At 34.7% G+C, this 20,582-nt stretch overlaps 3 protein-coding genes and 1 long non-coding RNA gene across 4 annotated transcripts; 1 reads left to right on the top strand and 3 right to left on the bottom strand.

Moving 5' to 3' along the window:
* Nucleotides 1-1,398: 1,398 nt before the first annotated feature.
* On the bottom strand, nt 1,399-2,591 carry LOC145000247 (putative aquaporin TIP-type RB7-5A). The gene is made up of 3 exons (XM_078959442.1): nt 2,401-2,591; nt 2,045-2,295; nt 1,399-1,950 (listed from the first exon to the last, which is right to left on the bottom strand). The coding sequence occupies exons 1-3, from the start codon at nt 2,525-2,527 to the stop codon at nt 1,576-1,578; spliced, it is 753 nt and encodes a 250-aa protein (XP_078815568.1). The 5' UTR covers nt 2,528-2,591; the 3' UTR covers nt 1,399-1,575.
* A 951-nt stretch (nt 2,592-3,542) lies between these two features.
* On the top strand, nt 3,543-5,662 carry LOC144999728 (uncharacterized). The gene is made up of 3 exons (XR_013660983.1): nt 3,543-3,713; nt 3,812-3,872; nt 5,533-5,662. It is a non-coding gene; the product is annotated as an uncharacterized LOC144999728 (long non-coding RNA).
* A 4,112-nt stretch (nt 5,663-9,774) lies between these two features.
* On the bottom strand, nt 9,775-11,041 carry LOC145000304 (putative aquaporin TIP-type RB7-5A). Its single transcript, XM_078959502.1, has 3 exons — nt 10,841-11,041; nt 10,486-10,736; nt 9,775-10,393 (listed from the first exon to the last, which is right to left on the bottom strand). The coding sequence occupies exons 1-3, from the start codon at nt 10,965-10,967 to the stop codon at nt 10,019-10,021; spliced, it is 753 nt and encodes a 250-aa protein (XP_078815628.1). The 5' UTR covers nt 10,968-11,041; the 3' UTR covers nt 9,775-10,018.
* Nucleotides 11,042-16,700: 5,659 nt separating this feature from the next.
* Nucleotides 16,701-17,877, bottom strand: TIP2;2 (tonoplast intrinsic protein 2;2). The gene is made up of 3 exons (XM_078959501.1): nt 17,688-17,877; nt 17,333-17,583; nt 16,701-17,242 (listed from the first exon to the last, which is right to left on the bottom strand). Exons 1-3 carry the CDS (start codon nt 17,812-17,814, stop codon nt 16,868-16,870), a joined length of 753 nt encoding a protein of 250 aa, XP_078815627.1. The 5' UTR covers nt 17,815-17,877; the 3' UTR covers nt 16,701-16,867.
* Between the last annotated feature and the right edge of the window lie 2,705 nt (nt 17,878-20,582).

The following is a 20,582-nucleotide window of genomic DNA, read 5'->3' as shown; positions in this document are numbered from 1 at the left end:
AAATTTAAAGGGTGAATTATTACAATGAAAAACTAAAAAGTAATTTAATCAACAGAAAAAAGGTAAATATAAATTTATAAAAGTTGATGTTAAATATATAAGCTCAACTGGTTTAATAAACCAAATTGTAAGAGAGTATAGATCGTAAAGTATTAAGCATAAATGAAGAGGTAAAAGTATAACTTTGAGTATAATGGATTTAATTAAGCATTAATTATGATGCAATTTATAATAGTTGAGGGGCTAAAAATATAATTCTAAAAAATTGTTTTAGTAAAAGAAATTGAAAGACTAAAACATGAATTATAAATGAGGGGAGAAAAATGTAACTTGGAGTATAATTCTATATGAATACAAGGAATGATGTATAAATGAAGGGGTAAAAGTATAGCTTGGAGTATAATCCTTAAGTATTAATTATGATGTAAATTTTTAAAAGGGGCTAAAAATATAATTCTAAAAAATTGATTTAGTAAAAGAAATCGAAAGATTAGATAGATTGTAAAACATGAATTATAAAGGAGGATCATAGTCTTCAAACATTTTCATGCAACTTCTAGTTTAAAAAAAAAAAAAAAAAAAAAAAAAACATATATTTTTGATTTTTTTACTCAGATTTATTAAAACTTTATCTATTAAAAGCAAATTTTAATAAAAGAAATTACAATACTAAAAGTAAAAAGGTTCGGTGACACAATAATGACATTTGTGATAAATTTATTAATAAAAATATAATTACATTGAAGCAGTTTATATAGGCATGAAAAAAAAATCTTAATATTGTTTTATATTTTTTGTATCAAACTTTATAAAACAATATTTAATGTTGTATTATTCATTTTTTGGGAAAATATTTATGCTTATTTTTTAATTATTTTTTAATTGATTTAATTGAAAAAGTAAAATGAAAATTTTGAAAATTTTCATTTAATATCAAAGTTTATTTTCATCCAATTTATATGTTAAATATTTTATCCTCAATTACAATATTTAGGTATAACTTTGAAATGAAAGTTTGTTGGTTTTTATCAAATATATACGTTAATTCATATCAGTTTATTTTCACTTTTATATAATAATAGATAAAAGTTGATGTACATTTGTTAATCATCTATAATAAAGTTATAAAATTATTGAAAAACTGTTTTAAATTTTCTTTAAATAAGTTTAATTAGATTTAATTTATTTTAACAGCTTGTGGATAATAAAAAAACAAAGAGGTATTTTCTAAAAAACAAAGAGGTATTTTCTGTCCGAATACAGACGTTTGATCCAAAAGAAATATTTTTTTATTTTTAAAAATATATTGACTTGCCTTAGGACACACGACTCCCTTGGGGTCTCTATAAGTTACAAGCATGAATTTTTTCCAAATGAAGAGACCAAACGAAGCCATCGCAAGTTTAAGATTGTATGTATTCCGGTGTAAACAATATTATTTTACAATTCTTAAGTCTTCCCGGCCTTCCATAATTCTTGAAACATTAATCAATAAGGATGTTACATCCTCAGCCATTCAGCAAAAAACATGAAATACAAACTGAAACAAACGAAGCAAAATGGGATAGAAAAAACTTAAGCATAGTCCTCTGAGGTTGGAAGTGTATCGTATGATCCAATGAAAACATCACCGTAGATGAATCCAGCCAACCCACCACCGATAAGTGGGCCGACCCAGTAAATCCAGTTTTGTGAAAAGTCTCCACTAACGACCGCAGGGCCGAATGATCGAGCTGGGTTCATTGAGCCACCACTGAAAGCTCCAGCAGCCAAAATGTTGGCTCCAACAATGAAACCGATTGCGATGGGTGCAATGGTTCCGAGTGATCCTTTTTTAGGGTCAGCAGCGGTGGCATAGACTGTGTAGACAAGAGCAAAAGTTATGATGATCTCAAACACGACTCCTTGAATACTGCTCATCCCACTAGCAACTCCGTGGGTTGGAACGGCCTGTCAAATTCTCCAAATATATAAATACAAATCCAAGATTTTGAATCAGAAGTTGTTTTAGTTAGCACCGAAGATATGATATATGAAAACTTACCAGGCCACCGGTGACAAATTGTAGGAGGAAACATGCGACGATGGATCCAAGAAGTTGGGCAATCCAATAAAATAAACCGGTTATGATGGTGATGTTACCACCAATAGCCAATCCGAAGGTGACAGCTGGATTCAAATGGCCTCCGGAGATGTTGGCTGCTATTGAAACCCCAACAAAGAGTGCAAATGCATGGGCTATTGCCACTGCAACTAATCCTGCGGGGTCTAGTGCTGCATCTGCTGTGAGCTTACCTGGAAAGTTTATGAAACTCCATTATTTGTTTTAATCATAATAATATTAACACATGTACATGTTTTCATTTTATATGGTTTAAGAAAGAAATGTATATAACATACCATAAGCAATAGCTGACCCGACACCTGCAAAGACGAAAAGAAGGGTGGCAATGAACTCAGCCAAGTAAGACTTGACTGAAACTGCACTAAAAGAGTCACCAATGCTACCGATTGTCAACTTCACCATTTTTAGAGCTCTTTGAAGCTAAAAGTGAAAAGATGAGATGATTTAGTTGCTAAAAGTGTGATTTGTGATTGGTTTCAACAAAGCCTTATATAGTGCTTAACATAAAATTATTAAAATAATTTAAATATTTAAGTTTTAAATATGTGGCTATATATGAAGTGTCGTATATATGTATAGAGAATTTGAGCTGGCACCGCCCTTGGGGCCAAAGATGGCTGAGCCTGGCCGTGTTGATTTTTGCCGCCCCACCGCCCACAGGCCTTGATCACGAAAATCTTCGTTCGTTACTAATATTGGAGGCAGGGAATATTACAACTAATGTGTTACATATGGTTATAATTAATGGCTGTGTTATTACCCATTTATAATTACTTGACTCATATTGATACTAATTTGATTCCATCCAACAATTTTATTTATTTTAAAACACTTTGTTTGATTTTCGACCACTAAAGTCAGCAGTTTCCCATTTTAATGTAATATAACCCACTAAAATATACAAAGACATTATCTTATAAAACCGTCATAAGTTCTAATTTTCCATTATTTAAAATAATAATATGGGTGTACAAATTCAAATGATTGAATGGACGGGTCACGTTATACTCTAATAATTTTTGAAATATCAAAATAGCATAAAATAATAGTTTAACGAGTTTATAATTTAATTAATGACAATTATGGCACATCTTCCACTTAAAAATGGAATCGAGAATTGGTTGTCATGTTTAATGTAATGCTAACAAGATGGAGTAGTATTTTAAGTTGAAAAAGATTTGGGGCTAAAAAAATCTCAATATCAAGTTTATCTTTTATTCTTATCTTGTTTTCTTAATAAAAAAGTATTTTGCATGCCACATGTTCCTCTTTTGCAAACTTGTCACGTGTCATTACTAGGGAATTCTTATGAGTCATTTTCCCATCCATTCTTTGCACCATAAAATCGAATGCATCATCTCCTATAAATTAGGTCACACATTTTGAATTACCTAAAAATACACATTGATATCAATATCATTCCTATATTTATGGTAAATCCTTCATTCACCGGCTCACTTTTGTGACGCCTTCGTCACCATCATCTCTAACCCTAACGCAGGCCACAACCATTTGCCCCCATGTATCCTGCTCAATGAATAATACCAATGTTCCCATTGACATATTGACTTCTAGTTCCATTATCAAGGTATCAATTATTTATCTTATTTTTGTTCTTATTGATAGGAAATTGATTCTTAAAGCGGGTTTTTCGGGTTTGATATTATTGGAACCCTTATGCAACAGTAAATTTTCAAGAAGATGCTTATGACTAGCAAATCTGCTAGTTTGCTTCGTTGTTGCCCAGGTAAACCTGATCTTGACCTCTTCTTTTTCTTCTTCATATTAGTTTTACATTCTAATATGTATTATATGGAATGGGTTTACATTTTAATATGTATTTATTTTCTTATGTCAAACATAATTTTAGTTGTATCCGAACTTCACAACAAATATGAGGAAATGTAAATGTAATTTGCCAATGCAATCGAGTTTAATTAAGACTTTAGATTGTTAAAATATGTATTTTGTTCTTATTGATTGGTTCTATTTTTTGTTCCTTATTTTTCGTAGTCGGCCTATGGAGGAAGATGGATAAGTATCTTTTTTTTATTGAACAATCCACGTTGATTAGTTCTTTTGACCCTATGGTTTTTTGTATCGAATATATGTTTTTGGGATACTCTTGAATAATGGTTTCCTGTTATTAGTCTTCGGTTCAAGTCAAGGACAAACAAAAATTATGATAAAAAGGGTTTGATTGCTTGAGGTTAGACTTATGGAGCTTATTTCCATGGAGGCCAATGATAATTATGGGATTTTTCACATTTGTATGGCTTAGGACCCCTCCTATGGTCTGAAAGGACAACCCAAATCGACAAGAACCAACCATGCACAAGATGAGACTTTTGGGACCAAAAAGTAACATAAAAACACCCAAGAATGTGATCTAGCAGATAAGTCATCAAGGTATGAACGTTATACCTTATAATGATGAAGAAGGATGCAAAACTCTCATATCAAAGCTTGCTTCAAGCTTCACCACCACCTTCTTCTTCCTTTGGAACACACAAAAACTCATACTAAACCTTCCAAGAGCTCAAAAGTGGGTAGGGTTTGCAAGAGAACATGAATATGCTGATGGAGGCTGGAAATGAGAAGAGAAATGAGGCTTAACGTTGCTTAAATACCACCCAAACCCTAAAATTTAGGGTTTCCTTCTTTAGCTAGTACACTCCACGTACATAAGTTCACACCTAGTGTACTAGGGTGTGCCCTAGTACACACATCGTACACACATGTACGCTTGGCGTACTTCTCCTACCAGAATTATAAAAATGCCACTAGGGCTTCAAGACACTTTCACTTGGGACTTAGGGACCAAATTTTCATAAATAAAATTATAGGGATGAATTTAGAAGTACGTTAACATCGGGGTGTTACACATACGTCTGTGTGTTGACTTCCATTGACTTTTGACCAATTGTGCCTTAATTGGAATTGTGAGGGATTTTGGAGGGGAAACGGTCTTTTTCCCTAATTATGGACTTGACTTGTCTGGGGATTAGTGGAGTATGGAAAAAGACCTTAATATTAATTAGGTTTAATTGGTGCAATTATTAGATGGAGTCTAGTTTCGGCAGTTCGGGTGTGAGTTCTATTAATCATCTGTGCAAGGTTAGTCTCCTCACTATTCTTACCCGTGTGGTAGAATATATTTATATTTGTGATGAGTTGTTGGGTCTATATGCTATTACTGTGATATGTATTACTGTGCGTACTGAGACTTCGAGTAGTCTTTAGGGTTGTTAATAACCACTAGGGCGTGTTATTTGCCCACTGAGACTTTGGGTAGTCTTTAGGGTTACTGATAACCCATAGTTGCTTATTTTTTGTTGTGATGTATGTGGTATTTTGGGGAACTCATTGAGCTTCGTGTTTATAGTTGTTGATTAAATGTGTTTCAGGTACTTTTGAGGATCATGGGAAGACAAATGCTTGATTGTACACATTCGTCTGCAATTATGATTCCGAATATTTTGGGACACTCTGATGTTTTTATGATGATTTGTAATTGACATTTCTGATCTTTTTGAGATGGTTTTTATGAAACAATGTTTTATAAGAATTTTAAAATGAAAATTTTGATTTGGAAATTTAGGATGTTACAAGACATCTTCACTACCCATCAAATCGCAATCCGACCGTGCAACCAACAAAAATATGACACATTATCTCACTAAAATCGAAATATAGATAAATCTCGAAAAATATGTAGATAAAATGTTGTTCTCTTGCTTCCCCTCTACATTTACTTCTTTCATATACAAGAGAAAGCTTGAATGAGACACATTACACATGGTAATGTTTTTTAGGGAGGAAAATGGTTGTTTGTGGTCTTGCAACTCATTTCATACTTTTTAAGGTAATTTACTCCTAAACATGACATGTTTAACACACAACCAAAATTCTCATTTTGCATCCCGTTCGATGATCTATAACTGGATTTGTAACTAATGAAACAATTTTTATAAGTATTATGTAATTAATCACCATCATTGTCTCCTCCAACATCTTGCCATTCGTGTCACTATCCTCCACTACTAGAAAAGAGGTTTTTCTTGACAGACAATGTCTGTCGTAAATGCCTATACATGACAGAAAAATGTTTGTCCTTGAAAGTCGTGTCATAAAAGAAAATGACTGACCTTTATGACCAACATTTACAATTGACTTTGAATGTCATAATTTGTAACATTTTTGTAATTATGACAGACATTTACAACTTCAAATTACGACATGCTCTGTACATCATGATTTTTAACATAGTTTTACGACATACTTTGTATGTCATGGTTTTACATTATATGTATGTATATATATATATATATATATATATATATATATATATATATATATATATATATATATATATATATATATATATTCTACCAAATCTTTGTTGGGAATTTTAAGGTTTGTGGTGGAGATTTGGATACCAACTTGGATCGCGATATCACTTTCCGAACTGATATTTCTACCCTATGTCTGGGTTACAAGAAATTCAGCTTAGGATAATCCAAGTGGACACTTATGTTTCTAGGCACAGAAGACATAAGACAATATGCTAGAGGATTCTGTGAAAGTCTGATGAAAATGATAGCTTAATATCGTAACCCGCTTCTGTAGAGGAAGAGTTGTTTATATATTAAACATGATTAGGGTTGGGTCATCATTGGTTGCTTTGGAAGCAAGTAATGTTAATCCAAATTTAATGAGGATTTAGGGTTACCAAAAACTAACAAGTTTCGTTAGTTTTACCATAATCACCCTCAAGAAATTGAATTTTCCATTATGTTCCCATATGTAAAATTCGGTGAGGTTTTGGGGCGCTGCCCCTTTGGAAACCCCGAACCCAGGGGCGCTACCCCCGAACCCCCGTCTAGTCGTCGAACCGGCTTCTGATTCAATCTTATATATGCGTGCACTCCGCCCAGAGCCGACAAAAGAGTTATGCGGACAGGCGCCGGTCCGAGCTTGAATTTCAGGTCGGCGACTTCGTTCTCCTGAAGGTTTCTCCTTGGAAAGGAGTGATTCGGTTCATGAAGAGGAGCAAGTTGGGGCCCCGGTTTATAGGTCCATTTCGTGTGATTGCGAGGGTAGGCCGGGTAGCCTATCGGTTGGAGTTGCCAGCAGAGTTGGGACAGATTCACGACACTTTTCATGTGTCGCAATTGAGGAAGTGTATAGCCGATGAATCGGCAGTGGTTCCGTTAGAGGATATTCAGGTGGATGCAAGCCTGAATTATGCCGAGAGACCAGTGGCCATCCGGGATCGGAAGATCAAGGTTCTGATAAATAAGGAGGTACCTCTGGTGTTGGTTCAGTGGCAACACTGGAGGGGATCAGAGATGACCTGGGAGCCAGAGCGTATGATGCAGGAGCAGCATCCGGAGCTGTTTTTAGAGCGAGACTTTGAGGGCGAAGTCTAGTCCTAGTGGGGGAGAGTTGTAACAGCTAGATTTTTCAGGTATCTTGTATATTTATATTTTTGGTGATTTGAGAGGGGACTCGGCGAGTTGGAGCTCAGACTCGCCGAGTAGGGACGTGGATCTGGTCGCGGGATCGCGCCTGGACTCAGCGAGTCCAGGATATGGACTCGGCGAGTCAGCGCTGTGTAATGAAACCCTAATTTCTCGGGTTTGAGACCTATTTAAAGGGCCTAATGGCTGTCATTTGTGCTCACTAGTCCCTTGAGTGAAACCCTAATCAAGTGTGAGCATTTGGAGCTAAGTAGGAGGCCATTATTGATCTTGGAAGTGTCATTGTTGCAAGGAAGGAGAAGAACTAGCCAAGGGAAAGCAAGTGGAGGCACTTCTGAGGGTTTGGAGTCCAGAGCATCACTATTGTGGTAATAATTTCGAGTTATCTTCTTCCTTGTTGTTGTTTATCTAGATTTAGGGTTTGTTGAACCCTTTTATGGCAAGATCTAGTGTCCTCTTGGTCCCTTATGAGGTTTGAACCATAGATCTGGACCCTTAGAGGTCCAGAGTGTCCCTTTACCCAAGCTTTTTAGGAATCAATGGAGGCTTTGGATTGGAATCCTCATGTCTTAGGTCAAAACTCCATTTATGAGCCATGGGGTGTGTTATGGGCACCAAGATAGAAGCTTTACGTGATGAATCAGTCTAGGGAGGCCAGATCTATAGATTGTGGAAGCAGATCTGACCTTAGAAGCAAGTTGGAGTGGTTGCATGGCATGGACTCGCCGAGTCTGTTCATCAGACTCGGCGAGTAGTTTGAAGATTGCCTTGGGATTGCTCAGTGAGTGGTCCAATCGAGTCATGGGTAGACTCAGTGAGTCAGGGTGAGTTGGAGAGGGATGACGAGTGGACTGAGTCAAACTGGGACTCGCCGAGTTGTTCTTGAGACTCGGCGAGTTGAGTCGGGGTGGCCCCGCGATTCTTTCAGGAGAAACTCGTCGAGTAAGGGGGAATACTCGACGTGTAGAAAGGGAATTTCAGAGGGTTGGTGAAAACGTCTAGACTCGCCGAGTCGCCATAGCACTCGCCGAGTCCGGTCAAAGTTGACCGTTGACCGTTGACCAGAGTTGACCTGTGTTGACTTCTTAGGGATAGTCAACCTTAGAGATATAAAGTGTTAATTAGAGACATATAATGTTATAGGAGGATTAGAGCTCAGAGGATCGAGCATGACAGATTTCCAGGATTCGTGAGATACCAAGATACGCGAGGTGAGTCTTCTCACTATACTTTACCTTGAGTAGGTAACCAGAGTTATGTGATAGAGTATTTGTATGCTATGTATGTTATGTGTTGTACTACATTATTTCTATGTGATTTATGTGGTGCATGTTTATCAGAGCTAGAACCTGAGGGTTCACAGAGTTTGGGTGCACAGACCCACAGAGTTATAGCCTCGAGTGGCTAATATGTGTGATATGTGGTATTTTGGGGAACTCACTAAGCTTTGTGCTTACAGTGTTTGATGTTATTGTTTCAGGTACTAGTGACGACCGCGGGAAGGCGCCGACTTGATCCATACACACACACTCGGAGTTTTTACATTGTGATCTTGGGATTTTGTATTGACCTATATTGGATAATTAATATGGTTGTTTGATGAATATTAATCGAATTATGTTTTATAAGAAAATTGAAAATTTTGTTTTGAAATTTACGGTGTTACACCATGGACCCCCCTTGAAATTGATTTTCACCATATATATATATATATATATATATATATATATATATATATATATATATATATATATATATATATATATATATATATATATATATATATATATATATATATATATTTGGTAATTAGATACAAGGTTCTGTTTGGCACCCACTCTCAAGATATAAAATATTAGAAACTTCTTTAATTTTTTTTTTCTTTTCTCCCTCTATACTTAATTATTCCCTTCTTTTTCCCTTTAGTTCCTAAACTGCCGCCGTCGACGGAATTAGAACCGGCAACTGACACCGCCCCTGTTAATTTTCTAAGTCGCTAATGAGTAAGGTATAAAATGGACTTTGGTTGAGTTTTGTTCTGGATCCGCCACTGCTTATATGTAATCAATCACATATGTCTCACTAAGAATTAATGTTTTCATATGTTTGGCATCAACCACTACCACCACATCGCATTTGTGATCATCATCAGTGTCTCCTCTAACATCTTGGAATCCTTATCACCATCCTATGTATTCTTAATTTGCTTTGTTACATAAGTTACAAGAATGAATTTTTCCAAAGGAACACACCAAATGAAATGATTACAAGTTTCAGATTGTATGTATTCCGGTGTAAAGAAAATTATTTTACAATTCTTAAGTTTTCACTCAAACAATAAGGATGTTAAATCCTCGACCATTAAGCAAAAAAGATGAAATACAAAACGAAAATAAAAAAATAAAAGGACTTAAGCATAGTCTCCTGAGGCTGGAAGTGCCTCGTACGATCCAATGAAAACATCACCATAGATTAATCCAGCCAACCCACCACCGATAAGTGGGCCGACCCAGTAAATCCAGTTTTGTGAAAAGTCACCACTAACGACCGCAGGGCCGAATGATCGAGCTGGGTTCATTGAGCCACCGCTGAAAGCTCCAGCAGCCAAAATGTTGGCTCCAACAATGAAACCGATTGCGATGGGTGCAATGGTTCCGAGTGATCCTTTTTTAGGGTCAGCAGCGGTTGCATAGACTGTGTAGACAAGAGCAAAAGTTATGATGATCTCAAACACAACTCCTTGAATACTGCTCATCCCACTAGCAACTCCGTGGGTTGGAACGGCCTGTCAAATTCCAAATATGTAAATACAAATCCAAGATTTTGAATCAGAAGTTGTTTTAGTTAGCACCGAAGATATGATATATGAAAACTTACCAGGCCACCGGTGACAAATTGTAGGAGGAAACATGCGACGATGGATCCAAGAAGTTGGGCAATCCAATAAAATAAACCGGTTATGATGGTGATGTTACCACCAATAGCCAATCCGAAGGTGACAGCTGGATTCAAATGGCCTCCGGAGATGTTGGCTGCTATTGAAACCCCAACAAAGAGTGCAAATGCATGGGCTATTGCCACTGCAACTAATCCTGCGGGGTCTAGTGCTGCATCTGCTGTGAGCTTACCTGAAAAGTTTATAAAACTCCATTATACGTTAGATAGATTGTAATGAAAAGAATGCATATGTTTTCATTTTATATGGTTTAAGAAAGAAATGTATATAACATACCATAAGCAATAGCTGACCCGACACCCGCAAACACGAAAAGAAGGGTGGCAATGAACTCAGCCAAGTAAGACTTGACTGAACCTGCGCTAAAAGAGTCACCAATGCTACCGATTGTCAACTTCACCATTTTTACAACTCTTTGAAGCTAAAAGTCAAAAGATGAGATGGTTGAATTGCTGAAAGTGTGATTTGTGAATGGTTTCAACAAAGGATTATATAGTTCTCAACTTCAGAATATTAAATATTTGAAGTTTTAAATATGTGGCTATGAAGGCTCAGTTATGTATATAGAATTTGAGGTGGCACCGACCGTGGGGCCAAGGTGGCTGACCCTGACTTTGTTGCCACCCCACCGGCCTTGATTACGAAAATACTTGTTCGTTAGTAATGGAGGCTCGGAATATTACAACTAATGTGTTAATATGGTTATGATTCATTAAGGACTCTGGTATTACCTATTAACAACAATTTGATTTCATCAAATAAATCGATTTACAATCTTATTTATTTGAAACCTTTTTGTTTGATTTTCGACCACTCAGCATTTCCCATTTTAATGTTTTAATGTATTAATATAGGCCAGCAAAATATATAGACATTTTCTTATAATAAGACCTTCATGAGTTTTAATTTTCCATGAATTAAGATAATAATATTGGAGTTGAAGCTCAATGATGGAATGGACGGGTCACGTTATATATCCTGATAATAGCATCAATAATAGTTGAGTGATCAGTTTATAATTTAATTAATGACAATTATGTCGCATTTTTCATTTAAAATGGAGCAAGTAATCGGGGAGTGGTTGTCATGTTTAAAGTAAGTACATGCTAACAAGATGAGTACTATTTTAATAGAAAAAGATTTGTTTTAAAATTTGTGGACGTAGCTTAGTTATTATTGATAAAATAAAATATGTTAAAAAAATTGTTCTTTATTGCTATTCGAATCTTTATTATCATATTTGTGTATAATTATCTAGAGTCCTTAATACTAACAAATTTAACATTTGCACAACAAAGAAAACAAAACTTTTTTTATATTTGCACAAGCCTTTTTGTGAAAATACCATATATGTATATACGCAACAGTTAATGGTATGAAAAAAAATAACTTATGCAACAGTAAATGGTATTAAAAAAATGGTATGAGAAAAATAACTTGAAATGGTAACCAACACCATAAACTTTGTTATTTAGATCACTAAATTTTTAATTGTATCAAATAAGGTAACTAATTTTTTATTTTGGTTTTAAAATACCAATTATTACGATTTTCATCAATAACAACGAATATCATCATGTCACATCTAACTAAAAGCCTCTTGCAATCAATTTTCTCAAACCAAAACCGATAATCAATAGAAACATCATATTGTTTCGTGACATTGTCATTTTAATCGGTTAAAATCTATGTAATTGAAGTTATGGTTTGAGAAAAACTATTATCATAGGCTATTAGTTAGACGTGGCAATAGCAACAATGATGTTCGTTGTCATTTTAATCGATAAAAATCATAATCGATGATATTTTAAAACCAAAATAAAAAGTTGGTTTCTTTATTGGATACAATTAAAAAGTTTAGTGACTAATGAGTAAATTTATGGTTATTAGCTGTCATTTCCTATTAAAAAAATATATATTGTTCATTGTTGTATTCACTAATGTTTATTGTACATAATTTTTTTCATTGATTTAAAATTTAAACAAAAGTAAGGAAAGCAAAAAAAACACCATTAATTTTCACATCTTCTTGGAAAGCAAAAAACACCATTAATTTTCAGAACTAAAATATGATGTTTTCGAAAGTGTTCTCTCGTTTAGTGGTTTTATTTTGTTTTTTATTTTATTAATTTGTCCAAACATGTTAACACGGATTTTAAAGGGGATGAACCCTAATGAGTTTTGGGTAAAACCATCTAGTATACTAAGAACAAACTCAGTGTTCTATGTGAAACCACCCACTACTGGTAGCTAGTGGTAGTGGTTGATTGTGGTGCACACAACATAAGTCACCCTCTAATACTTTTATTTCTCTCTCTATCTCTCAAACTTTTTTTACCTCTATATACAATAAAATATATATTTTTTTATTTAAAAATCAAAAAATATGAGGATTATAGTGGTAGGTATATCAACCTCTTAGTGGTTATGTGTGGTGATGATGTGGCACCCATCATTAAAGTGATTAATAATGTGTATAACGGTTCATATAGTTGTACAACATGTAACTTCATAATTGCGCATAATTTTTATACGATTTTTTGAAAATTGAATCTATGTACCCAAAGCTCGGAGGGAACGGTTTACTTATGCATGTCATCATTTCTACATAAGATCTGAAGAGATGAACGCTTAACATATAATAATAATAATAATAATAATAATAAAACTTCTAGCAAGCATTTAGAAAAAAAATAACTACAAAAACAAATAAATAAATAAAAATACAAGCTAAGACGAGATTATGAAGCCAATTAACCTAATTAATTTTATGTTTTATGCTCCTATTTGAATCCAAAAAAAACAACCTATCGGCCAAGTTATTCAACAAATCGGATTTCCTAGGAATTAAGAACCAAAAAGAAAATAATTATGGAAACTCCATAAACATCAAAGAGTATTAATCACCTCTGTATCAAAAGCTTTATGTTGATCTCCTATCAACCGAATCGAATCCGCCAAAATGAAAATTGACTGAAAAGTAAAAGAAGGCATCTCCACTCCCAACCAAATTGCAATCCGACCCCAAACCTCAATCAAAGAAGAGCAACCTGCAAAAATATTAGTCAATGTCTCCATTGAACTCGAAAAGCAAGGATACATGATCAACTCCAAAGTAATCCCCCGAGCCGATAATCTCTCCCTTAAGGGAATACACTCTAATATAATACGCCAAACGATGAATTCAACTTTATAGGAACTATACACCTAGTTTCAGGATGTTTCTGATTTCAGTTAGCGGATCGTAATTGGATCGAATAGAGTTTAGACCCTATTGGAAGATGATAATGTTAATTAAGTGATTTAAGCCCTTGAATTGTGCTTTGGAGCCAAATGGTAAAATGGGAAAAGTAATATTTTGGACTTCTTACTTGACTTAATGAATTTAGTTTGGTATGTTTTAAGTCAAAAGTAATTAGATAAAATTGTGGGTCTTGTCAATACATTTGCATGCATATAAAGATCACTGAAAACAGAGTTGGAACGAAGAAGTTATGATTGTTTAAAGTTGAAGCTAAAAACTAAAAAATCGTAAATTTATTTGAGAAGTGTGGAGCGCCCTTTAATGAGTGTGGGGCACCCCTGCCCCGTGGGTTGCGTGTTTTTTAGAGTTTTGAGGTATTTAAAGGTCATGAACCCTAAGATTTCATCATTTTCAGCATCCACCTCCTCTAGAACACCTCTAATGAAACCCTAGCCTCCATGTGTTTGGAGCTCATCATCTCTCCTAAATCTATTTTGGTACTCTCTTAATGACCATTTGGTGCTCTCTTTTGGTGGTGTTGTGCTTAATAAGGAAGAAGAAAAATAAAGATCGGTCTTTGAAGCTATGCATTTGAAGTATTCAGCCGTCATTCACCTTCTAGACCTTCGTAAGCATTAAAGATCCAAGCTTTATTTCAGTTCATCTATATATCTAAGAGTTTGTTGGGTTTTTAGTCCATTTTAGCAAGTTTTGGTCCCTTTTGGCTTATCTCACTGAGTTAGAAGAACTCTAGAGCTTTTAGTTGATGTGTGGGATGTTATTTGGTCATTTGGTGGAGAAGAGAGTACATGCAAGAGTTCTCCTTACTCAATGCTTAAAGAAAGATGAGTTTTTGGTCATTTCTCAACTTACGGTTTTACATCTTGGAAGTTTGTGGCCTTAGAATGGATAAAGTTAAAAACTTTATCCATTTAGACATCATGTTGATTCAGATCTAGAAAGTATGAGACTTGGACTTGTCGGATTAAGCACTTAATAGATTAAGTGGGTCATCGGCCGGGACCACGACGCGACATAGGTTTAGTCGTTGTGTGATAGAAAGGAAGCCATCGTGATCTGATGTCAGGATCATGATGCAGTGAAGGACTTGGCTGTGGCATAGTGGTCAGTGTTGGTTGACCGATTAACTATAACCGTTGATCGTTGACTTTTTGACCAGTTTGACTTTTTGGTTAAACTTTGATAGAATGGAGTGTTTAGCTAAGGACTAGTTTCGGTTTGGATTTAGGTAACTTGAGTTAGTTGTTTCAGTTGTTGATGTTGTTGATGTTGTTGTTAAGTGTCTGTTGTTTACTTTAGGTGAGGTTTCTAATTGTGTTACCTATATCATATGTTGTATGTGACCCTGCTGATAGCTCAAGGTTGTTGATAACCTAATTTTTTGTATGTGTGTTGTTGATAGCTTGGGGTTGCTGATAACCTAATTTGGTGCATGTGATCTACTGATAGCTCGGGGTTATTGATAACCTAAATTGTTATATTTTAGTTGTTGATAACTTAAGGTTCCTGATAGTCCATAGGTTTGTTGATAACTCATAGTTGTTATATATGTTTTGTTGTGTTGTGATGTATGTGATACTTTGGGGAGCTCACTAAGATTTGTGCTTACAATTATGGATTTAATGTTTTTAAGGTACTTTATCAGTTCGTAGGGATACGAAGACAAGACTGGATACACACATCGGCAGTTTTATGATTGGTAATTCTGCTATACTTACTTATAACTCTGATTTAAGGATTTCAATTTATGAACAAATGATTTTGCTTTAAATGTACCTTTATGAAAATGGGTGTTTCTGCCAGTTTTAAAATGAAAATTTTATTCTGAAAATTGAAACATTATAGGTACCCAACTGTTCCATTTAATCTTCATCCCCTCGATACCCAACAAACTCCTAACCATAAACACACTTGCTGAAGAGACAGAAAAAGAGTTTGAAGCATCTAGAAACCAATCTAACCTATCATCCCGATCAACAAGAGCAATATCATGCATCAAAGATAAAAACGTTTGTCACTGCTCCTGCTCTACACCCCCTCTAGGATCTCTATGAGAGAACCAGTCAACAATCTAATCTGGAAACAATGTATGACTGTAACGTCCCTATATTGATCCAAAGCAAAGACCAAATGGAAGGCAGAAGATAAAGGCATATCAGTAGTCCAAACATCCTACCAAAACTATGTGAAAGCCCCATACCCAAGTAAATACGACAAAAAGCTTGTAAGTCACCTCTAATCGTTCATCGTAGCTGAGCCCTTTCTCTTCAACACCCACTTAGCATGACAACAGGTAAATGTTTGCATAATTGATAACAAACGATTTGTCTTTAAATATGATGAAAATATTTAGGTAAATTGTACATAAATCTGGAAAAATGTTTACTTAAAATGGTGTTCTCTTGCTTCCCATTTTCATTTACTTCTTTCATATACAAGAGAATGCTCGAATGAGACACATTACACATGGTAAAGTTTTTTAGGGAGGAAACTATTGAATGGTATTGAAATGGTTAAGTGTAGTCTTGCAACTCAAATAATACTTTTTAAGGTAATTTATTCCTAAACATAACATTTTAACACACAACTAAAATTCTGATTTTACATCCCGATAGATGATCCTTAACTGAATTTGTAACTAACAACAAGAGTTTTTGTACGTATTATGTAATCAATCACATACGTCTCACTAAGAATTATTGTTTTCATATGTTTGGCATCAACCACCACCAGCACCACATCACATATGTGATCATCATCAATGTCTCCTCCAACATCTTCGCATCCTTATCACCATCCTCTGTATTCTTAATTTGCTTTGTTACATTAGTTACAAGCGTGCATTTTTCCAAAAGAAGAGACCAAATTAAATGATTACAAGTTTAAGATTGTATGTATTCCTGTCATCCGGTGTAAACAAAATTATTTTACAATTCTTAAGTTTACACTCAAACAATAAGGATGTTCCATCCTCGACCATTAAGCAAAAAACATGAAATACAACCCAAAACAAAGAAGAACAAAAATTATAAAAGTTCTTAAGCATAGTCCTCTGAGGTTGGAAGTGTCTCGTATGATCCAATGAAAACATCACCGTAGATTAATCCAGCCAAACCACCACCAATAAGTGGGCCGACCCAGTAAATCCAGTTTTGTGAAAAGTCACCACTAACGACAGCCGGGCCGAATGACCGAGCTGGGTTCATTGAGCCACCACTGAAAGCTCCAGCAGCCAAAATGTTGGCTCCAACAATGAAACCGATTGCGATGGGTGCAATGGTTCCGAGTGATCCTTTTTTAGGGTCAGCAGCGGTGGCATAGACTGTGTAGACAAGAGCAAAAGTTATGATGATCTCAAACACGACTCCTTGAATACTGCTCATCCCACTAGCAACTCCGTGGGTTGGAACGGCCTGTCAAATTCTCCAAATACATTAATAAAAATCCAAGATTTTGAATAAAAAGTTGTTTCAGCAATGAAAATATGATATAAGAAAGCTCACCAAGCCACCGGTAACAAATTGTAGGAGGAAACAAGCAACGATGGATCCAAGCAGTTGGGCAATCCAATAAAATAGACCGGTTATGATGGTGATGTTACCACCAATAGCCAATCCGAAGGTGACAGCTGGATTCAAATGGCCTCCGGAGATGTTGGCTGCTATTGAGACTCCAACAAAGAGCGCAAATGCATGGGCTATGGCGACTGCAACTAGTCCAGCTGGGTCTAGTGCTGCATCTGCTGTGAGCTTACCTGAAAAGTTTATAAAACTCCATTATACGTTAGATAGATTGCAATGAAAAGAATGCATATGTTTTCATTTTATATGGTTTAAGAAAGAAATGTATATAACATACCATAAGCAATAGCTGACCCGACACCCGCAAACACGAAAAGAAGGGTGGCAATGAACTCAGCCAAGTAAGACTTGACTGAACCTGCGCTAAAAGAGTCACCAATGCTACCGATTGTCAACTTCACCATTTTTAGAGCTCTTTGAAGCTAAAAGTGAAAAGATGAGATGGTTGACTTGCTAAAAGTGTGATTTGTGATTGGTTTCAATAAAGCGTTATATAGTGCTTAACGTCAGATTATTAAAATAATTTAAATATTTAAGTTTTAAATATGTGGCTATATATACGTATAGAGAATTTGAGCTGGCACCGCCCTTAGGGCCAAAGATGGCTGAGCCTGACCGTTGATTGGTGCCGCCCCACCGCCCACAGTCCTTGATTACGAAAATACTTGTTCGTTACTATTGTAGGCAGCGAATACTACAACTAATGTGTTACATTACATATGCATGGTTATAAACTTTATAATTATTTACGACTGTTATTACCCATCGATTTTGATTTCATCAAATAATTCAATCGATTACAATCTTATTTTACTTTGTTTGATTTTCGACCACTCAGCAGTTTCCCATTTTAATGTAATATATTATAGCCCAGCAAAATATATAAAGACATTTTCTTTTAAAAAGACTGTCATGGATTTAATTTCCATGAATTAAAATAATAGTATGGGAGTTGAAATTCAAATGATTGAATGGAGTCAAGTTAAACTGTGATGAGTTTTGAAATTTTAAAATAGCATAAAATTAATAGTTTATTGAGTTTATAATTTAATTAATGACAATTATGGCGCATTTTCCATTTAAATTGGAGCTAAGTAATCGAGAATTGGTTGTCATGTTTAAATCAAGTACATGCTAACAAGATAAGTAGTATTTTAAAGAGAAAAGACTAATTTTGTTAAAAAAATTTAAGAGTAAATTAAATGAATGGTATCTATGGTCTCTGGTAATATGTATATTTGATTTCTATTTTTTTTTCTTAACATGGACAATCCTTATCACATGTTTTTGTTACACGATTGTTCCGTGAGGGAGGAGGCGAGGTGGAGAGGCACCGAGATCATGGATTTTCGGACAGAACTTGCAGTCATGGCAGTTAAGGGATTTGCACCCATAGAACTTAAAGTGGTTTTGGGAGTACATGTTGACGAGCAAGTAATCAATTGAAGATTTGAAGCAAAGTTGTAGTTATTCATCACTAACTAATAAGGTGAGTTATAGCTCTCTCTCTCTCTCTCTCTCTCTCTCTCTCTCTCTCTATATATATATATATATATATATATATATATATATATATATATATATATATATATATATATATATATATATATTCAGTTTTATGTATGTATGTATGTATGATTATATATGTTTAGCATCATGTATCTAAGCATGATATAAAGGAAGAAAGAATGGGACTATATGCACTATAATCATATGTAAGATTATGTACTTATAATTATACGTTTAAGATCATGTATATGAGCATGTACGTTTAATTATAGTATGTATGGTTAGATGAGAAAGGTATTTGTTAAATACCTAAGAGATGTTGAAAGAAATGAAATATGATTATATGTATTATAATCATACAAATTAAAAGAGTATGTAAGCATATATGTGTAGATTCTAATGGTATTATAAGTGATACCTACAAGATGTAGATGAGAAAATAATAGGATTATATGCATTATAAATCTTTATGTGTATGTATGTATGTCTACACATAAATGGTATTATGTAGAATACATGTATGTTAATAAACATATATAGAGATTGAGTACTTAACTTGATGAGAAGTAGAAAATCTCTAGATGAGATAAAGAGATAGAGTGTCCATGGGACAAGTGTCATGTGATGAGTCACGTGAAAGATTAATAGAAGTGTAGAAAGATGATTCCTTTAGGAATAAGAGTATGGTTCCTTTGTGAACGAGATTATGTTCTCTGTGGGGTAAGAGATGATGATTCCTTCGGGAATGTTGATAGATGATTCATGCAGGAATAGAGTTATGTATGTTTAGATAAGATTGAGAAGAGTTCCATGAATGGAACGAGATTACAGAATTCTTGAGAGAACTTAGATGTAATCTGTGAATGATTAAGAGTAAGGAATCCGTGAGTGATTCAAGATAAGAAGATTGGTTAAGGATCCACAAGGGATCTTAAGAGATAGGAGATTATAGTACAAGATGGGACCGTTAGATCTAGTTGAGGAGAGAATACTGAGGCATGAGTATATGAGAATAGAGATAGGAAGAGTAAGGAGAGTATGAGTGTGGCTTTCTAAGAGTAAGAGATGAGGAAAGAGTAATGTAAGAATATGGGAAGGGAATGCCTAAGAGAGGGAAGATTAGAGAAAGATGAGACGAGATAGAGTATAGAGAAAGAGAAAATATAAGAATTAAGAAGAGCATGAAAGAGGTAAAGAAAGAAAGGATATAGTATGTAGTATGTACATAGTATGAGAGGGGCCTAAGAAGAGGCGAAGAAAGAGTATGAGAAAAAGAGTAGATGGCAAAGTAAGAGATAAATGAGATTAAAAAGATGGAGAACAAAGTAGAGTATATGAGGAGAATATAGAATGTAGAGAAATGCAAAGTTGGGAGAAAGATAAAGAGGAAGAGATAGAATGTAGAATATGAGAAAGAAAATAGGTGATTAGAGTATGTAAAGATAAAAGAGTTAGAAGAAGAGCAGATGAACATGAAATAGAAAGAATATAAACATTGTTGTTTAATGTTGTAGAGATGTTTCATGTTTGTTGGTTCAGGTAGCAGTCGGTGTACATGAAAAAGATAGAAGCACAAGGAGTTAGAATAGAAGAATAATTTTTATTTATTTGTATATTCCTTGTAGATTATATAAATAGATAGATTTTATTGTAAACATGAGAT

The sequence above is a fragment of the Lactuca saligna genome, chromosome 6 (assembly GCF_052625555.1).
Source record: "Lactuca saligna cultivar CGN05327 chromosome 6, ASM5262555v1, whole genome shotgun sequence".
NCBI lineage: Eukaryota > Viridiplantae > Streptophyta > Magnoliopsida > Asterales > Asteraceae > Lactuca > Lactuca saligna.
The sequence above is the reverse complement of the archived record's forward strand: the minus strand, read 5'-3'. Positions and strand labels throughout refer to the sequence as shown.

What these genes read in the sequence shown, in the direction of transcription:
- LOC145000247 (XM_078959442.1), bottom strand. Translation starts at nt 2,527, where the DNA reads ATGGTGAAGTTGACAATCGGTAGCATTGGTGACTCTTTTAGTGCAGTT. An exon ending in CGGGTCAGCTATTGCTTATG is followed by an intron (nt 2,296 to 2,400) that starts GTATGTTATATA and finishes TAAACTTTCCAG; the next exon opens with GTAAGCTCACAGCAGATGCA. An exon ending in AATTTGTCACCGGTGGCCTG is followed by an intron (nt 1,951 to 2,044) that starts GTAAGTTTTCAT and finishes AGAATTTGACAG; the next exon opens with GCCGTTCCAACCCACGGAGT.
- LOC145000304 (XM_078959502.1), bottom strand. Translation starts at nt 10,967, where the DNA reads ATGGTGAAGTTGACAATCGGTAGCATTGGTGACTCTTTTAGCGCAGGT. An exon ending in CGGGTCAGCTATTGCTTATG is followed by an intron (nt 10,737 to 10,840) that starts GTATGTTATATA and finishes TAAACTTTTCAG; the next exon opens with GTAAGCTCACAGCAGATGCA. An exon ending in AATTTGTCACCGGTGGCCTG is followed by an intron (nt 10,394 to 10,485) that starts GTAAGTTTTCAT and finishes GGAATTTGACAG; the next exon opens with GCCGTTCCAACCCACGGAGT.